The sequence below is a fragment of the Equus asinus genome, chromosome 14 (genome assembly GCF_041296235.1).
Source record: "Equus asinus isolate D_3611 breed Donkey chromosome 14, EquAss-T2T_v2, whole genome shotgun sequence".
Taxonomy (NCBI): Eukaryota; Metazoa; Chordata; class Mammalia; order Perissodactyla; family Equidae; genus Equus; species Equus asinus.
In genome coordinates, this window is record NC_091803.1 from 48872785 (window position 1) to 48890958 (window position 18174).

An 18174-nucleotide genomic window follows, 5' to 3' on the forward strand; every position below is an offset into this window, starting at 1 on the left:
CTGGGGGCTGCACAGAGCCCCCGAGCCCTGGATGTGGACACAGCTGCCAGAGCCCCCCCGCAGCGCCCACCTTCAGCACATGAACTGAGTCACAGGGCGATGTCCGCCCCAGGTGAGATGGGCACAGGACAGCGTCTGTGGTCCTGAGTGCCCCTAGTCCTGAGTCCACTCACTTCCCCGGGGGGACCGGCCAGCGGGCTGAGCGGGAGGAGCCCTCGCCTCTGTCAGCCTCCCTGCCCCCAGCAGGCCCGCCCGCCCACACTCATGCCCTCTGTCTCCTTGTCCTGGCCTGCAGCTCACCGGCTCTGCGGGCCTGACGCCTCCCTGGGGAAGCGGCTTCCACAGCTACCCTGGGGCCGGCTGGGGACAGACCACCCTCGCGGCCTCCCCACAGGCTTGGAAATGCTCTCCACCCCCATCTGGACTGTGTGCCCGTCAAGTCTCAGCTGAGGGGATGCTTCCTCCAGGAAGCCCTCCCAAGCTTCTTCCCCTGAGCCCATCTCTGGGCCTCCCGTGCACGCTCTGGGCTGCTGGGCCTGGAGGAAGGGGCATGTTATCTTCCGTCCTGCACACGGGACGTCCCCTCCCTGCTCCCGGCCTCTCTGTCATCTGTGATGGTGGCCGGCTCAGGGCTGCCTGAGCTGCTTCAGACCCTCCTGTTATGAAAATGCTCTGCTGGCCTGGGGAGAGCTGGGTGGGGAGGGGACGGGCCCCCCGCCTGCGCCCGGCAGGTAGGTCTGCTCAGAGGCTCGAGAGCTCCTTGAGCTGTCACTCCAGGTGGGGGAGCGGGGACGCAGCTGGGGCCTGCCGAGGCCAGATGGCTGAGTCTCTGCTCCGCCCCCACGTCTGAGTGACCTTGGGCCCGTCAGGGCCACCTGGGCCTCCTGGGACGTGCTGGAGGCTGTGAAGCTGAGCAGAAGTGACAGGCTCCTATCTCCCCATCTGGTTAACTTCCAGGCTGGGGACAGAGCGGGGCTGGGGGGGCCTCAGGCCTGAGGAACACTGGACTGGGCCCAGCAGGGCGCCCTTCTCACCAGGCCCACCCATGAAGGATGCCTGCTGGGGGCCCTGGGGACGGGGACATGGCCCCCCGATGGGTCACAGCCGTTCCAGGGTGACCCCATGGTGAGCAAGCCCTGCGTGGGGACAGAGCCCAGGCCCTCCGTGAACATGGATGGGCGTGGGGGTGGCTCCCCTGGGCTGCCCAGCGTCCAGGGCCTCCTGCAGAGCTGGGGTCAGTGGCTCTGCAGCCATCACCAGCTGGCCTGAGGCCTGGTGCCCACAAGATGCCTGTAGGACCTCCAGGTGGTCCATCTCCCTCCAAACCGCCCCCAGCACAGGGACACCTGTCACAGAGCCGTGCCCTGCCCCTGGCTGGCCACCCCCGGAAGCTCCAACTGCTGCCTTGGCCCTGCCCTCCCTGTGTCTGGGTCCCGACCCAGGGGCTCTCGTGAACCCCCCTGACCCCCAACTGCCTGGAAACCCACTGCCCAGCTGCTAGGGGCCCCGCTGACCCCTCCGCCTCAGAGTCTGTTGAGGGGATGCTGGTGCCAGCAGGTCTAGCCAGGGGCTGCAGAGGCCCCACATCGGGGACCTGGGCTTGTCCCCTCCCTGCGAGGTTCTGCCCAGAAACACAGGACCAGCATCCTCTCTGTGCCGCTCCCCCTGGGGGGTCCTGGAGGTGAGCCAGTGGCCTGTGTGTGAATCCTGCCCGCTGCCTCCCAGCTGAGCTGTCTGCCCGTGACTCAGTGTCCCTTCTGTGCAAAGGGAGAGTAACGCCTGAGGCCATGTGAGAGTCGGGTGCAGGGGCCTGAGGGGCTGGTGTGAGCTCTTAGGGAGGAATACCATCAGTCACTCCCTCCTCCTCTGCTGCCTCCTGCCTCAGTTTCTCCTAGAGGATCAGGGCCCTGGGCTGCAGGCTGGGGGGTGTCCTCCAGGACTGCCTTGGGAACAGGGGGTACCCGGTCCCTGGGGGTGTTCACGTGGAGTCTGAGGCCCTTCCTCCCCCACGGCAGGTTCCGAGCCGCTGTCTGAACGCTGTGGAGGAGGGTGCCTGGCAAGGACTTAGCCCGGGGAACCTCGGCGTGTCCTGAGACTCATTTTTCCCGTTACTAATGCAATTTGGAAACAAATAAATCCAATAAGCCTGCCTGTCTGCCCATGCTCAGCCGCACTCCATGCCTCAATGCACGCTGTGCCCACGGTGCCCTCGCAGCCCTCACTCGCTGCAGCCCCTGCAGCCGACCTGCCTGGGGATTCAGGCCCAGAGACCCCTGAGGCTGCATAGGGCGGGAAGGGGCCAAGGAGGGTGCTGGTCACTCCCAGCACCAGGCGCTGGGCCAGACATTCACTGGCCTCCACTCAGGCCGTGCCCACAGCAGCCCCATGCAGTGGGCACTGCAACCCCACTCCCCGGATGGGGAAACTGAGGCTCAGAGAGGACCACCTGCCCAGCCACATGGCAGACAAGGGCAGGGCCAGATTCCAACCTCAGAGTCCTCCCAGGGCGTCTCACCCCAGGATCGCCTCTCGCCCGGGGACCAAGGGTGAGGAGACCTGGGGGTCTGCCGCGGGCTGGGGTGGGGCCCCAGTCCCCTGGCAGGCATTTGCTCAAGTCCTGCTGGTCCAGCCTCACTGCAGGGCAGGTGGGCCTGGAACCCACCTTGGGGACCATGTCCTGTCTCTGAGTAAGTTAGAGGGGGACCTCCATGCTGGCAGGACTCCTTGCCAGCCCAGCCGCCGCACCCCAAGGTTGTCCAAGGTCATGGAGCTCAGCCCTGTGTGCTCCGGCGGGTCCCCTGGGTCCGCTGGCTCCCGGGGAGGGTCAGCAGGTCGACCTGCTCCGGCCACAGACAGACACCGTGGGAGAAGCAGGTTCTCACGAAAGGTGAACCGTGGTCCTGCCTGTGGGCCCCACCCTGAGTGGACCCTGTGTGTCTGCTTCCATTGGGGACATCGAGGCACAAAGAGGCTTGAGGATGGTCCTCAGGCCACGGCAGCCCCGAGAGTCCCCTGTCCCTGCCCACGAGGCCCGGCCCTGGATCAGTCTGTGCGGGGGGACGTCTCAAGCTGCTGTCCCCGAGCCCGCATTGGTGAAGCCCTGCTGTGTGCCAGGTGGTGTCACCTGGGGGGCCCAACCAAAGGTCAGGGCCACGGGAAGGGGGCAGCCCAGGTTGGTGTCCAAGGAGGAGTCCTGGGGTGAGTGGGGGACGAGGTGGCAGCGAGAGAGGAGGGGCAGGGGCCGCGGGACTGTGCTGGGGTGGGGACGTCCTGCAGAGAGCACTGGGGGGTCTCGCGGGCGGGAGGGGGAGAGCTGAAGCGGAGAACCAGGAACCGCTGCCGCGCTCAGCGTTTCACGGCTGACGCCGCCCTCTGCTGGCCATGTTGGGCGTCCCCCAGCGCTCCGGCTTGCCCTCCGGATGGGGGACCAGATGCGCCCCAGGACCAGGAATGAGCCCTGCCCTGGGCGGCCTTGGGGACACTGGCCCCGGGACAGGACCTGCGTCCTCCCGTGTGGGGCAGATTCGGGCGTCTGACTTCAGGTTCCCACTGGAGGCTGAACTCAAGACCCGATCAAAGACGCGTCGGCCCCTGCGTGCCCAGGGGAGACCCCGCAGGGATGAAGGAGACAGGCGGAAGAGGCGGGGCCCCGGTGCGACTCCCGGCAGGCGCCGGACGGGGGGGGCCCTGCCTGGCCCTTTAAGAGGGCCGCTGGGGGAGGGGTCCCCGTCGCCCAGCAACAGGAGGGCTTGGTGTGTACCTGTCTCCGGGAGACCAGGGGCCGTCCTGCTCCGGGGACAGAGTGGCTGGAGCTGCCCTGCTGACCGTGCCGGGTGGGCACCATGGCGCAGACAGACGTGCTCCTGACCAAGCAGCCCGCCCCGCAGACGGTGCCGGCATGCGAGCTGCCCCGCAAGCTGTACGATGTGGCCCGCAACACGGGCGCCTACACGTCCTCGGGCCTGGCCACCGCCGGCTTCCGCACGGCCAAGTACCTGGTGGACGAGTGGTTCCAGAACTGCTACGCCCGCTACCACCAGGCCTTCGCCGACCGTGACCAGTCGGAGCGGCAGCGCCACGAGAGCCGGCAGCTGGCGGCCGAGACGGAGGCGCTGGCCCAGCGCACGCAGGAGGACTCCACCAAGAAGGTGGGCCAGCGGCTGCAGGACACGCACTGCTGGAAGTCGGAGCTGCAGCGCGAGGTGCACGACCTGGTGGCCGAGACCGACTTGCTGCTGGCGCAGAAGCAGCGGCTGGAGCACGCCCTGGACGCCACGGCCCTGCCCTTCAGCATCGCCACTGACAACCTGCAGTGTCGCCAGCGGCGCCAGCACCCCGACCTCGTGCGCGACCACGTGGAGGTGGAGTTGCTGAAGGTGCGCCGGCCCACGCCAACTCCCAGAACGGCAGACCCCACCCTCACCTGTCCCAGGGGGTTCACACGTGAGCCCACCACACCGGAAGATGAAGACTTGGCACCAGTGCACCGCGTGGCTGCACACAGGCCCAGGGAGCCCACACCCTGTGCACACACACACATGGAGCGCACACCTCTGCATACACATGCACACATGGACCACACACCACACACGGAGCACACGCCTCTGCATACAAACACACACATGGACCACACACCACACACGGAGCACACACGTGCACACATGGAGCACACACCACACACGGAGCACACGCCTCTGCATACAAATGCACACATGGACCACACACACACACGGAGCACACACGTGCACACACGGAGCACACACCTCTGCACACACACACACACGGAGCACACACGTGCACACATGGACCACACACACACGGAGCACACACGTGCACACACGGAGCACACACCACTCCACACACACACACACGGAGCACACACCACTCCACACACACGCACACACAGAACACAAAACCCTCTGCACACACACACACACGGAGCACACACGTGCACACATGGAGCACACACCACTCCACACACACACACACGGAGCACACACGTGCACACACGGAGCACACACACACACGGAGCACACACGTGCACATATGGAGCACACACCTCTCCACACACACACGGAGCACACACACACGGAGCACACACACACGGAGCACACACGTGCACACACGGAGCACACGCCTCTGCACACACACACACACAGAACACAAAACCCTCTGCACACATGCACACGTGGAGCACACACCCAGGCCCACACCGGGCACAGAGAAGCTGGCTCTGTTCGTAAGTCGGGGACCAGAAGCACTGGGTGCTGGGGCAGTCCTGGCTGTGGACAGGCTCCGGGCTCAGGCCACCCAGGAGGGAGTGTCCTCCCTGGCCCCAGAGGGGCACCCAGTCTGACCTGCCCAAGCTTGATCCTCACAGTGGGCGCTGGGCGAGGTCGGGCTCCCTGCAAGGTGGCCCCCAGCACAGACTTGCTGGGTTGGAGACACTGCGTCCTGGGGGCAGGTCCAGACATGGGGGTTTGAGCATGTATGGGGGCTGGGGCTGGACCTTGGCACTTGTCCACTCGTCCCAACCCCATGTCCAGGGCCCCTGCAGTGTCTCCCTATTATGGCTCCCACGGGATGAGGCAGAGCCCAGGCCAGGACAGGATTCACACCTGGGACATGTGCTGTGGACGTTTGCTCGAGGATGGGACAGTCAGAGGCCACTGAGGCAGGGAGGGGCCTAACCTGTTCCCCCACAAGCCCTGACACCCCTCGACACACCCTCTGAAGACACGGCGGGGCCTGAGCTGAGCCCTCTGAGGTGGCCCCCTGAGGTCTGGAATGTGTGCAGGGCTGGGGGGCCCCTCTTGGTCATGTCCTGGTGGCACCTACACCTGCTGGGCAGTCCCTCGATCACCCCTGGGTCCTGGCACTCTCTGTGCGGCCCCTCGGGTCACCCCAGATCAAGAAAATTTAGCCAGACCCTGAGCTCCTGGAGGCCAAGCCCACTATAGCATCCCCCCCCCCCACCCCAACGCCCATGGTTGAAATCCAGGCACAGACCAGTGTGCAGGTGTGGACGGGGTGGGGGGGTGGTTGAGGCCACCAGCGGGACTGGTCCTTGGGGCAGCCCCCCAAAAGATCAGGGAGGTACCTTGGCCAGGCCCCTGATCCCGGTGGGTACACCTCTGGTAGCTCTCAGAGCCTGGGGGCTCCCTGAGAACAGGCTGCAGGCCGTGGGCACTCATGGGAGATTCGGGGAGGAAAACAGCCCACCAGGGGCTCCGGGCACCCCTTGCACCCCCAAGCTCAGGCCAGAATCTTGAGTCTCTCCCCTCCCCCTCCTGCTCTCCCCCAGGCCCCAGCCTGCTCCTTGGCCCCCACCACCTGACCCCACCCTCGGCTGCTCAAGAACCTCCTAAGGCTCCATGTGCAACCCCTCCGCCCTGAGCCCAGTGCACGGACTCCTGCAATGGTGCAGGGACGGGGGACAGACCTGGACACATGGGGGCTCAGTGCCTGATGGCGGTGAAAATTCAAATCAGAGTGATGGATTGTTTGCACACAGAAAATGAGAGCATGGAGTCGCAGAAAGAAACACAGGGTTTCCCCTTGTGTTCTCCGTGTGGGGAAGGCCTCTCTGAGCCCAAGGCTTGAGGAGCAGCCCTGGGGGGCACCTGGTCCCCAGGAGCTGGGGTCCTTGGAGGCTGTGGGCCGGGCTGCCCAGGGGCCAACAGGCAGGCTGATGCCCTCAGTGCCCTGGGTGGGCTGCAGGGATGGCCCCCAGAGCCCAGGGCAGGTGGGAATGGCCTTTGGGTGACCTGCCCCGCAGCCCATTAGAAGCCCCCAGAAGACAGGAGCCCACCGCAGTGCACCAAAGAGAACGTTCAAAAGCCCAGAATAAACTTGACGAGAAAGAGCTGGCCTCAGCCCCACCTTCCAGGAAAGAGACTGGGGGTCAACAGATGGGCGTCTGGCCCCAGGCCACCCAGCCAGGGGTCAGGTGCCCCAGCTCCCCTGGATGTCGCCCCAAATCTCAGCTCTTCCTGGCGTTTAAGGGGTGGATCACGGGCCCACAGCAGCCCGGCCGTCAGCAGATCCTCACCGGGGACGGGGGTCTTCTCCCCAGGAGGCCGAGCTCATCCGGAACATTCAGGAGCTCCTGAAAAGGACAATCATGCAGGCCGTGAACCAGATCCGGTGGGTCTCTGTGGCCTCCACGGCTGCCCTCGGGATGACCCCTGTTCTCCTATCCCTGGGGCTGGCTCTGGGCAGGAAGTCGGGGTGACCTGGCCATGAGGCTCAGAGAGGTGGGGCTTGCTCCAGGTCACAGCCCAGAGTGCAGGGCCGGGCGGGCACCTGGTGGGTGGGGGTGGCAGATTCTTGTGTGTGTGGGGGGTGAGCCCTAGGCGTCCAGAGCCCAAGCCAGCATCCGCGGTGGGGAAGCTGCTCCTGGACACTGCTGGCCAGGGGGCCCGCGGACCGAGGACCCCCACGCTAGGCAGATGAGATGGCCTCGCTCCCAGCAGAGAATTGGAGGCGGGCTGGCTCCTGGGGGGCTTGCCCTGTACCACGCCCCTGGGAGGCCCAGCTCCCCCTCCCTCCTCAAACGCAGGCCCTGCCCGCCCCAGGCTGAACCGGGAGCACAAGGAGACGTGCGAGATGGACTGGTCCGACAAGGTGGAGGCCTACAACATCGACGACACCTGCGCGCGCTACCACAACCAGAGCACCGACGTGCAGTTCCACCCGCACTCCACCAAGTTCGAGGAGAGGTGGGCGGCCCAGCCCCAGTCCTTCCGGGGGGTCCTCCGCCCAAACACCCTGTCCCCGCGCCCTTGCCCCTCCCCCCAACCTGCCTGGGCTCCCCGTCCCTCTGCTGGGCGTCCTCCCCATCCCGCCGGCCTCCGCGGCCTCCCGGGTCCTCACCGCACGGGGCCGTCCCAGGCAGGGGGCTGACCTGCAGCTCCGCGCGCGGCCGGCAGGGGGCGCAAGGCCACCGCCCATCGCAGCGCAGCCCCGGGAAGCGCTGGGGGCGCCGGGCACAGGAGGCGCCGGGCGGAGCTGGGAGCACAGGGCACGGGGGGCTGGGGACACAGGGGTGCAGGGGCGAGGCACAGCTGGGGGACGCGGGGCAGAGGGGCGCGGCGCGGGGCTGGGGTGGGCGTAGGAGGCATGGGAGCGTGGCGGGCACCGGGGGTCGCGGCGTGGAGTTGCGGAGCGCAGGTCGCTGGGGGCTTGAGAGGTAACGGGACGCAGGGTCGCGCTGTGTGCGGAGGTCACCGGGCGGGGCGGGGGCTGGGGGAGCGTTCAGGCTGGAACGCGGGGATCACTGGCCGCGGGGGTCGTGGGGAGGGACCAGTGGGCCGGAGCCGCTGGCAGGTGCCCCTACGGACCCCAGTGCCCGCACGCCCACCCCCGCAGTGCCTCCACGCCTGAGACGTGGGCCAAGTTCACCCAGGAAAACCTGTGCCGGGCGGAGCGCGAGCACCTGGCCTCGGCCAACCTGCGGGGGCTCATCGACTGCATCCTGCGGGACACGTCCGAGGACCTGAGGCTGCAGTGTGACGCCGTGAACCTGGCCTTCGGGAACCGCTGCGAGGAGCTGGAGGACGCGCGCCACAAGCTGGAGCACCACCTGCGCAAGGTGTGCCGCTGCGCCCAGGCCACGCCCAGTCACGCCTGCCCCGCCCAGGCCACGCCCACTTCGTGCCCAGGCCACGCCCCGGCCAGCCCCGGGGGCTGGGCGCCCTCAGCCACAGAAAGAGACCGGGTTTCTTGTGGCCCAGCCCTGGCCCGACACGGCCACCAAGCTTGGGTCATGACTTGGCCTTGCTCCTGCTCCTCCTCTGCCCCGCCCATCCGGAGGGACCCCAGAGGCCCTCACTAAACAAACGAAAAACCAAGCGACATTTGGGGTGGTCGGCTGGCATTGCCACCAGAGTGAGTGACCAGGAGGGGCCGTTAGGTGCAACCAGGAGGAGGGAAGAAGGCAGGAGGTGACCGGGCATGGCTGCCTGGTGGGGTGTCCCTGGGCCTAGCCTGGGCCTGGCTGGGCCATGACCCTAGGCTCAGGGTGACCTTCGCTGCCTCTGAGTCTCTGGTTCTTGACCAGGGTTGGGGGCTGGTGACCCTCAGGGCTGGGGGCACTCAGGCCAGAGCTGCTGGATGACAGGCTCTGCTGTCCCACCAGCTCCCTGGGTGCCCTTGGGAGGGCCGAAGTGGCCGTGCACATCCTCCCCCAGAGCCAGCGGACAGGCCACGCGCTGGACAGGGCCCCAGGGCTGGGGGCGGAGGTCAGACCCACCCGTATGCTGGGGTGGGGTGGGGGAGGCGCTGGCACCCACGGGGTTGTCCTGTGCAGACACTGCGAGAGATCACGGACCAGGAGCACAATGTCGCAGCGCTGAAGCAGGCCATCAAGGACAAGGAGGCCCCTCTGAAGGTGGCTCAGACCCGCCTGTACCAGCGCTCCCTCCGGCCCAACGTAGAGCTGTGTCGGGACACCGCCCAGTTCAGGTGCCTGCAGTGCGGGGCCGTCCTGGGCGGGCTGGGCCACTGCCCACCATCCAGGAGCCATCCACCTGCCTCCGGGCCTCCCTCCACCTCTGGGGACACCATGAACACCCCACACACAGCCCAGCAGATGCGCAGAGGGCAGACTCTGGGCCACACACAGCGCAGCACACACACACGCGGGGTCCCCGTCCCCACGCGCGCCCCGATGCTTGACGCTGGGCTGAGTGATCTTCCGGGTGAGGAACTTGGGGTCTGAGGGTCCCACCTGCCCCGTGGACACCATTCACACCTCTGCTGTAACAGGCAGACCCACGTCCAGGCTTGTGGGGTAGGTGGGCTCCTGTCTTCTGTTTTTCCAGCTCGAAGCCCAGTTGCCCCTGTGGACAGAAGTGCCCCCCACTCGGGCGTTCTTCTTTCTCTGTCCCCCATTTATCCAGGAAATGTGGGCCTCTCTCTGCTTGCTCCAAAGGAGTCTGTCCCGCTGTCAGGAATAGAGGAGCCCAGAGCCTCCGTGCGCAGCTGCCATTGTGTGTTACTGCCACATGGTGTCACTGTGGAACACTGAACCCCTCACTGTCCTGAGACACAGGCGCCCCTCTGGTCAGGGGTCAGGGGTCGGCTGGAGGAGGCCCCAGCTCAGGCCCCAGCCAGCTGGTCCTTTGAATTCATCCTCCCGTCCCGTGGGCTTCCATCCGTTCATCCAGGAGCCCGGCACACACCCTCTCCCACACTCTTGGGCCCACCCCCCCCCCCCCCCAGCACTGCTGGTTGGATTCCTTCAGGACTTTTGGGTCCTTTTCTGGGTGAGCACCTGGGCAAGGACCCCTCAGTGGGGTTCCCAGCCCTGGAATCTCAGGCTTTGGTCCCCCCAGCTCACCCCGCCCTCCCCCAAACCCCGCAGGCTGGTGAGCGAGGTGGAACAGCTGAACGCATCCCTTGCAGCACTGAGGGAGAAGCTTCTGGAAGCGGAGCAGTCGCTGCGCAACCTGGAGGATACACGCATGAGCCTGGAGAAGGACATCGCCGTCAAGACCAACAGCCTCTTCATCGACCGCCAGAAGTGCATGACCCACCGCGCCCGCTACCCCACCGTCCTCCAGTTGGCCGGCTACCAGTGACGGGGGCTGGCCCCGTGGTGGGCACCCCCACTCACCCGGCTGGACTCGTCCCCCACCCCTCAAATAAAGAGCACATTAGCTTTCTCCTCATGGCATGTGGTCCTGGCATGCTCTGGAGGCGGCGACCTGGGCAGGTGGGCTCAGCCTGTGGATGGACCTCGTTGTCCCAGCCCAGCCCCCAGTTACCACCTGGGGAGAGGGGTCAGCCAAGTGTCATAGAGGCCCCACTTTGTTGCTCATGGCTGACCACTGGGGGCCTCTCCCCAGCTCTGAGCCCCACCGAGGCACAGACGGATTTCTCTGCCCACCTGGGCCACCTGCAGGATGCTTCAGAGGGAGTGTCACCTCCGGTCCACTCGTCACAGTCTCTGGTCACCACATCACTGCTCTTTTCCTTCCATGTGCCCTGGACACTGTCACCGCGAGGCTGATGGGCTGTCCCCTTGTTAGCAGGAGGTGAGCCTGGAGCAGAGGTGTCAGAACACACTGCTGGCCGGGCTCTCCCCCGAGGGACCTGGCCCCAGGTCTGTGGGTGTCCACAAAGTGCCCCAAAGCCCCTCGAGGGTGCCAGGCAGGGCCTGGGGCAGTGACCACCCCAGGAACCCATGGGACCTCTCCCCGCCACTCCTACCTGGCACAGGCTGGGCATCCGGGGCGACAGACCCTGAGCTGGTGGGGCAGTCCGGGCTGGTTAGGGGGCCTCCACTCCCAGACACCTCGGTAACCTCAGGCAGCCAGTCTCCTCGTCCAGTGAGTGAGGCAGGTGGGGTGTGGGGGGGGTGGGGACCGCAGAGCCCCCACTGGCCACCTGGTCCCACGCCACCCTGCACCCTGTGTCCCTGGGTCTGGACAGAACTGTGGCCCCCATGGGTGCAACAGCCAGGGCTCCCCCCGAGGAGGGCCAGGCACTTTGTGGATGGTCGGCAGGCGGTGAGGCCCCTCTGTCCAAGCCCCCTCCCCCGCCCCCGACCAGCTCCTGGCTGCCGTCTGCTTCCCAGCGACGGCTCACCAACAGGACTCTCAGGGACGCCGCCATTAAGAGGCTGGGAGATAATGATTCCCGCTGTGCACGCAGGCCACTCAGCCCTCATTATCGCCCTGTGGCCGAGGCCGGTTCCACAGCAGTGTTGCCATCGTGCTGAGCACGTCCTCGTCCCAGCCCTGAGGAGGGTGGCAGCTGATGGGGAGCTAAGTGGGGGGCGGTGCATGTGAAGCTCATCATCCTGAAGCTCGGCTGGTGGCAGGAGGCTGGGAGGGTGGTGGGTACGATCCCCGGGGGCCGCCCTGCGGGCTGCTCATTGTCCGTGGTTGTCTCATGGCCACCTAGGAGGCTGGAAACGTTGTTCCCTTGTCGAGACACATGATCGGGCTCTGGAGCTGAGGAACAGCTCAGGCCACAGGGCAAATTCCCAAGGCTGTGTCTTTCTGGAGTGTTAACCTCTCTGGGGGGCCTGGAGGTGGGGCAGATGGCTGTGCCTACCCTGAGGCTGGCCAGTCGCTGCCAGTAGGGGTTCAGCCCCTACACACTCCAGGTCATATGTCACCCCCCTCCAGGCGTCATTAGAGCGCGCTGAGCGGTGGCTCCTTCGGGCACCGTGTTGACCAACACAGTCTTATCATCAGTGCAGTTTATGGCTGGAGAAAGGGAAGCACAGAGGGTCCCGAGCCCACCCTGCCCCCAGCCCAGGGCAGGTCTGTGAGCAGAGCCCACCCCAAGATGGCCCTCACCTCTACCCCTGCTATCTGCATTCCTACGTATGTTCATGTGGCCGGAGAGGCTGTGACAACATATGGGGTCATTCTCCAGCGGCCTGGGGACCTTGACCTGCTAGGCTCCGTAGTGACTGAGCCATTGAGCCCGGTGGCTGGGGTCATGTGCCCCTGTGGTCCTGGGGGAGAGGCTGCAGGGGGGACTCAGGCCTCCAGAGCAGCAGGAGGGTTGCTGTCTCCCCAGCTGTCTTCAGCCCCTGCACACATGGGGCCCATGCTCCAGGCTCCAGCTGCCCAGTCCAGTCTCTGGGTTGGGGCCATGGAGGCTGTCTGGTCCCTCCCCGGTTCCCAGCTGCACTGGATCGAGTCACAAGGAGATGGTGGCCTTCCTGGGCTGCTGTGGGAAGGGAGGCAGTGAGGGGGCTCAGACGGCCCCCCTGGTGACGCTGTGGCCCCTCTGTGAGCCGGCTGACCCTGTGGGGCTGCGGCGTTCTGCCGCACTCCCGTCGCCACGGAGATGCCAGGCTGCATGTCCGAGCCAGGGCTATTTCTGTCCAGGTCCTCTCGCCGCCTGCTGAGTCACCCTTGGCTCTCGCTGAACCCTCAGCTCAGAAGCTGGCCCGCCAGCCATCTCCCAGCAAATGTTCCCCAGCCAGGGTCCCCAAGGCCTGGGCTCAGCCTGGCCCTCCAGCCCAGAGGGACCCCAGGGCCCATTTCCGGCCCTTCACGCCACCCTGACCCTCTTGAAAAGGTGCCTCCCACATGCAGGACAAGTTCAACTCGCCATTCCCCATGAAGGGGACTTGCAGTGATCACCCATGTCTTTTTGGGGGGCAGCTCTGCCTGCTGGCATCATGGAGCTCAGAGGGGAGGGACATTGGGGCCCTGCTGCATGGCTGAAGCTGCGGCGTCCCCCAGTGGCTGTGCTTGGCCCGTGTCCATCCACCACAGGGGGCCCTCCCGCCACTTCTGAGCCATTGGTGCCCAGGATACTGTGGGGAGACCGAGGCTCAGACCCAGGGAGCGGCCGAGCGCGCAGGGAGATGTAGGAGCCCCAGAGGTGATGATGGGGGCCAGAGAGGAGCCCCGGCCCGCCCCTGGGTCCAGCGGCTCCCACACGGTGGTGGTGCCGAGAGGTAGGAGACCAGGCCACGTGTTGCCCACAGGGCTGCCTCCATCTCAGAAGCAGGTCACAGCCGTGCTGCCCAGTGGAGGCTGCAGGGACCCACAGGCGGGTGAGCCAGGGTCTTCACACCCCTCTGTCTGTGCCACCGCTGACTGTGGGGTGAAGACAGTTGCCCCTAAAAGGGCCACTGGGCCCTGCTGGAGGGTAGGCTGTCATCTTGGGGTTGGGGGACCAGCTTCAGTGGCACTGCCCCGTCCACAGCCCTCACAGCCCCACTCCCCCTCTGCCTGGCACGAGAAGCCCCCCACAGGCGGAGGCACCTTGGTCTGCCCCTTTCCTCCCACCCTCGCCCCCTCCCTGGTCATCAGTGTGCAGGGCTGGGCCCCAGGCTGTGCCCAGATGGGCAGTCATAGTGAGCCAGTCTGGCGGCCCACAGCCTGCCTCCCAGCAAGGCGGCCACACTTCCTCAGGCCTGTCCAGCGCCTACCCACAGGCGGCCTGGCATGATGGGGGCAGGAATCGCAAGCCCTGAGTCCAGAGGCCGAGGTGCCCGGCCCTGCCTCTGGGCTCAGTCTCCAGCTGTACAGAACCAGAGTCAGAGTGGGGACGAGGCTGGGCCCTGGTGTGGGCTTGGCTTCCGCTCACAGTGGGTGTGGCCCACCTGCCACTGCCGGGGCGGGAGGGCTCTGTGGTCACTCCCACAGGTGCACTGCAGGGGCACATGTCTGATCTGCTCAAGGGCTGGGCCGATATTGAGGCCCCCAGCAGGGTGTCACACAGGCCTCTCGCTCCACTGGGCACTGTGACCCCAGGAGGGCACAGCGGGAGGTGAGGCAGACACCACCGGCCTGGTCAAATGCTGCTTTTCTAGTCAGAGCTGGGGGGCATCATGGTGCCCAGGCGGGCCAGTGCAGGGCTGGTGGCCCTGTACTGCATCTCCAGCTCCACACGCTATTTGACCTCCAAACCCCTCAGCAGGCTCCACCCAGCCCCAGCTCCACCCCCCCGACTCCCCCAAGTCACTGCACCCAGATGGGGCAGCAGGCTTGGTTTCTGCCAAAGGAGGACAGCGGCCAGCCCACGATGCCATCCCCAAACCTGGTCCATCCCAGATGCCCCCAGGCACCCAGACCCACACCAGGGTGCAGGGAGGGACAGGAGGACCCTGGAGTCCTTGTCACGGGGCTGCACAGACCCTGCGGCAGGTGGCGGGCGGGGGCCCTGTGAGCCTCCTGCCTGGGCTCTGCGGCTGGCCCGAGGTCTGTTGGTCTTGGATGGCTCGGCGGAGCCGTGGGCGCCTGGGCGGCATGAAAGGGCTCTTTCACCGGCCGCTGGGGCAGTGACGCTGGAGACGGCCAGCAGGCAGCAGCGCCCACGGCTGTGCAATGGTAACTGGGTGCATGGGGGCAGGCGGGGGTCTTCACAGCCCCCCTGGGCAGGCTGGGCTTGGGGGGGTTCTGTGCTACCCCTGGACCCCAGCAGGAGGGGGTTCCAGTCCTGAATGGCTGCTGGGCATGGCCAGAGGACCAGCATGGCCAGGACCCTAGGTCTCCACAGGGACAGGGTGGGGGCTCCAGAGGCACAGGCCTGCCTATGGGGTGGGGTCCCCTAGAGACACCCACTTTTGTCAGGTCCATCCATGGGAGGAATCCAGGAGGCCCTTTCAGGGTCCAATGTAACTGGTGGTGGGGGTGGGTCAGGGTCTGCTGAGCTCTGTGGAGGAGTGGAGAGAAGAAGTCCCACCTGCCAGGGAAGCTCGGCCTGGGAGTGGGTCTCAGACCTACAGTGTAAGAGGACCTTACTCTGGACTAGAATCCCTGAGGGCTTCCTGGAAGAGGGGACCTGAGTCTTTGTTCAGCAGGGCTGGCCTCCAGAGAAGAGTGAGGACCCCGACCCCACATGCCTATGCTTGCAGGAGACCAGCCCTGGCTGAGCCTCCTGGACACAGCCTTGGGGAGACCAGGACAGGCAGGACCAACGTGCCAGGGGAAACTGAGGTCCAGGTGCACGTGGGGCTCACCCAGGCCCTCTCTGCAGCAGCTGCTGGTTGAGCTGGGAAGAGGTGCCCCGATCTGGCACGGATGGGCCAGGAGTCAGGCAGGGTCCCCTAGGACAGGGGAGGTGGAGGCAGGAGGCCCAGGCCTGGTGGAGGTCAAAGACCGTCTTCCACACAGCTGGGTGAGGGGCCACATGGGGCAGCCCCCAAGTTGCCCTCCCTCTCCTGGGAGCGCAGGACGCTGTCGCTGCCCTCTGCCCAGCTAGGCAGCATGGCAGAAACTGTGCCAAGCTGGGACCCGGCCCAGCCAGCCGGGGGGGGCCCTGCCCTTCCCTGAAGCAGCCCCGCTGCCCCTCCCCGAGAGCTCTGCCCCCCACAGGTGGGTGGGGGCCTTGGAGGGCTGACTCAGAGCCCCCCGCCCCCACGAAGGCTCCCCTTCCATCTGCCAGGTGGGGGGGTCCCCAGCCATGGGGGCTTTGGGGACCAGGCAGGCAGGGTGCCTGCTACAGCCCAGAGCTAAGGCCCCGGGGAGGGGTGGAGGTGCCACAGAGGCAGCAGCCCCTGGGAAGGAAGCTCCAGTGGGGACGGGTGGGGCTGCCTGGGGCTCCTGAAGGGCAGGTGAGTTGTCCCCCATGCTGGCCCCTCAGATTGGTGGTGGCCCCGTCGTGCTGTGTTGAGGAGGATTCTGAGTCCAGGTCCAGGTGAAAGTGTGCATGTATCAATCAGTGACATCTGTCTGGGGCCGGCGGCCAAGTGTGCAGGGGGCACAGCCAGGCCTCCGTCCGGGGCAGGACAAGGTCTGGCCTTGCCCACTGCGGCCCCTGAGAGGCCCGACTGTCCATCTCCACACAGGCACCCCCTGGTCCCACCCAGTGTCTCCCCCAACAAGGGGGCACAGCCCGGGCTGTGGGGGGGAGGGGGTGTCGGGGGCTCAGCAGGGGTGTCTCCCCCTCACATGCCCTCCCTCCCTGCCCCCTCCCGTCCCCCAGGCTCTGGCCCCAGTGGCAGCCCCTGCCCTCCTGCTCCTCCTGGCATTGCCTGCCCGGGCCTGGCCTGGCCTGGGGCTGCCCCGGAGGCCGTGTGTGCACTGCTGCCGCCCCGCCTGGCCGCCGGCCGCCCCTGGCCCGCACGCCCCCATGAGCGACGGGGAGGAGTGGGTGTGGCCGCCTCGTGTGCAGCCCACCATCGACATCTCAATCCTCAAAGGTGAGTGTCCATGTTCAGGGCACCCCACCTGTCCCCTGTCCCCACAGGGACATCCCACACTGAGGGGCACAGGGGAGAGGGCGCCGGAGGGGAGGGCAGCGCTCCGGGGTCCCGAGTTAGGCAGAGCTGGCTCTGGGAAGGCACCTGGCGCCAGGGGGACACACTGAGCGGCTGTCCTCACTCCCTCAGCCTTGTAAGGACGGTCAGCGCCCAGCAGCCCCCTCAAGCAGGAGGCAAAGTGGCCTGGGGAGGGGGCTGTGAACAGAGGGCCTGAGGGTCCCTCAGTCTTGCTCATTGCCGGTGGTGGCCCTGACAGGCCCAGCCCTGGGGGAGGTGGGGAAGGGAGGGTGGGGTCCCTGTGGCCCCTCGAGTGGCGTCCCCTTGGGAGAAGGCAAGAGAGGCTGGGCTCCAAAAAGGTCGTTGTCCTGGAGGGCTGCACAGAAGACCACACTCAGGTGGGACTTGGGCACCAGTTTCCCAGGCCTCTCCTCCTTCAAAGCCCAGTTCAGACCCTTCCTCCGGTAGCTGCCCCGAGCCTGTTGTCCCTGCTGGCCCCATGCGACAATCTGTGCAGGCCCCAGAACGGCCACAGCTTTGGGGTATGGCTTCTTGTTGCCCTGTGTGAGGGGCGGGTTAGCACCCCTCTTACGGACGAGGAGCCTGGGGCTCAGAGAGGTGAGATCACTTGCAAGGCCACATGGTCAGTGAGTCCGGCCCTGGATCCCAAGCCTTGACCAGCATCCTCGGCTCGCTCCCCTGCAGGTGCAAAGGGCGAAGCAGGGCTTAGAGGTCGCACCGGCAGGAGTGGGAAGGAGGGCCCGCCAGGCTCCCGGGGCCCCCGCGGCCGCAAGGGTCAGAAGGGGCAGGCGGGGCCGCCAGGCGCCCCATGCCAGCGAGCCTACGCGGCCTTCTCGGTGGGCCGGCGAGAGGGGCTGCACAGCTCCGACGACTTCCAGGCCGTGACCTTCGACACGGAGCTGGTGAACCTGGACAGCGCCTTTGACCTGGCCTCCGGTCGCTTCCTCTGTGCCGTGCCCGGCATCTACTTCCTCAGCCTCAACGTGCACACCTGGAACTACAAGGAGACCTATCTGCACGTCATGTGCAACCGGCGGGCCACCGCCGTGCTGTACGCGCAGCCCAGCGAGCGCAGCGTCATGCAGACCCAGAGCCTGCTGCTGCCGCTGGATGCCGGCGACACCGTCTGGGTGCGCATGTTCCAGCGTGACCGTGACAACGCCATCTACGGTGAGCACGGCGACCTCTACATCACCTTCAGCGGCCACCTGGTCAAGCCAGCCACTGAGCTCTAGTGGCCACAGAGAGGCCCCACGCTTGCCCAGCTGCGACGGACGTACCCCCAGACCCCAAACCCGCCCTTGCCTTTACCTTCGCAGCTCGGGGCCTGACCCGGTGGGACAATGCAGGTGGAGTGTTGCCTCCCAGGAAGGCGGGAGGAGAGCCCGGGTGGGGGGCGGCTCTGCACCTGATGGAGTTGGCCCTCTGGGTCCAGCGACCTGTTCTGCTTATAAAGGGCTGTGTGGAGCATCCTG

The 18174-nt window shown here is 66.4% G+C and overlaps 2 protein-coding genes across 2 annotated transcripts; both read left to right on the plus strand.

Moving 5' to 3' along the window:
• Positions 1–3377: 3377 nt before the first annotated feature.
• Positions 3378–10673, plus strand: TEKT4 (tektin 4). Its single transcript, XM_014848911.3, has 6 exons — positions 3378–4376; positions 7076–7146; positions 7578–7721; positions 8371–8593; positions 9311–9465; positions 10367–10673. The coding sequence occupies exons 1-6, from the start codon at positions 3843–3845 to the stop codon at positions 10581–10583; spliced, it is 1344 nt and encodes a 447-aa protein (XP_014704397.1). The 5' UTR covers positions 3378–3842; the 3' UTR covers positions 10584–10673.
• Positions 10674–14672: 3999 nt separating this feature from the next.
• C1QTNF8 (C1q and TNF related 8) lies at positions 14673–18174 on the plus strand. The gene is made up of 3 exons (XM_070484005.1): positions 14673–14807; positions 16405–16621; positions 17384–18174. The coding sequence occupies exons 1-3, from the start codon at positions 14805–14807 to the stop codon at positions 17932–17934; spliced, it is 771 nt and encodes a 256-aa protein (XP_070340106.1). The 5' UTR covers positions 14673–14804; the 3' UTR covers positions 17935–18174.

Bases quoted from the DNA above. Each gene is read 5' to 3' on its own strand.
- TEKT4 (XM_014848911.3), top strand. From the start codon at position 3,843: ATGGCGCAGACAGACGTGCTCCTGACCAAGCAGCCCGCCCCGCAGACG. The intron at 4,377-7,075 runs GTGCGCCGGCCC...TCTTCTCCCCAG, and splicing joins TGGAGGTGGAGTTGCTGAAG to GAGGCCGAGCTCATCCGGAA. The intron at 8,594-9,310 runs GTGTGCCGCTGC...TGTCCTGTGCAG, and splicing joins TGGAGCACCACCTGCGCAAG to ACACTGCGAGAGATCACGGA.
- C1QTNF8 (XM_070484005.1), top strand. The intron at 16,622-17,383 runs GTGAGTGTCCAT...GCTCCCCTGCAG, and splicing joins CGACATCTCAATCCTCAAAG to GTGCAAAGGGCGAAGCAGGG.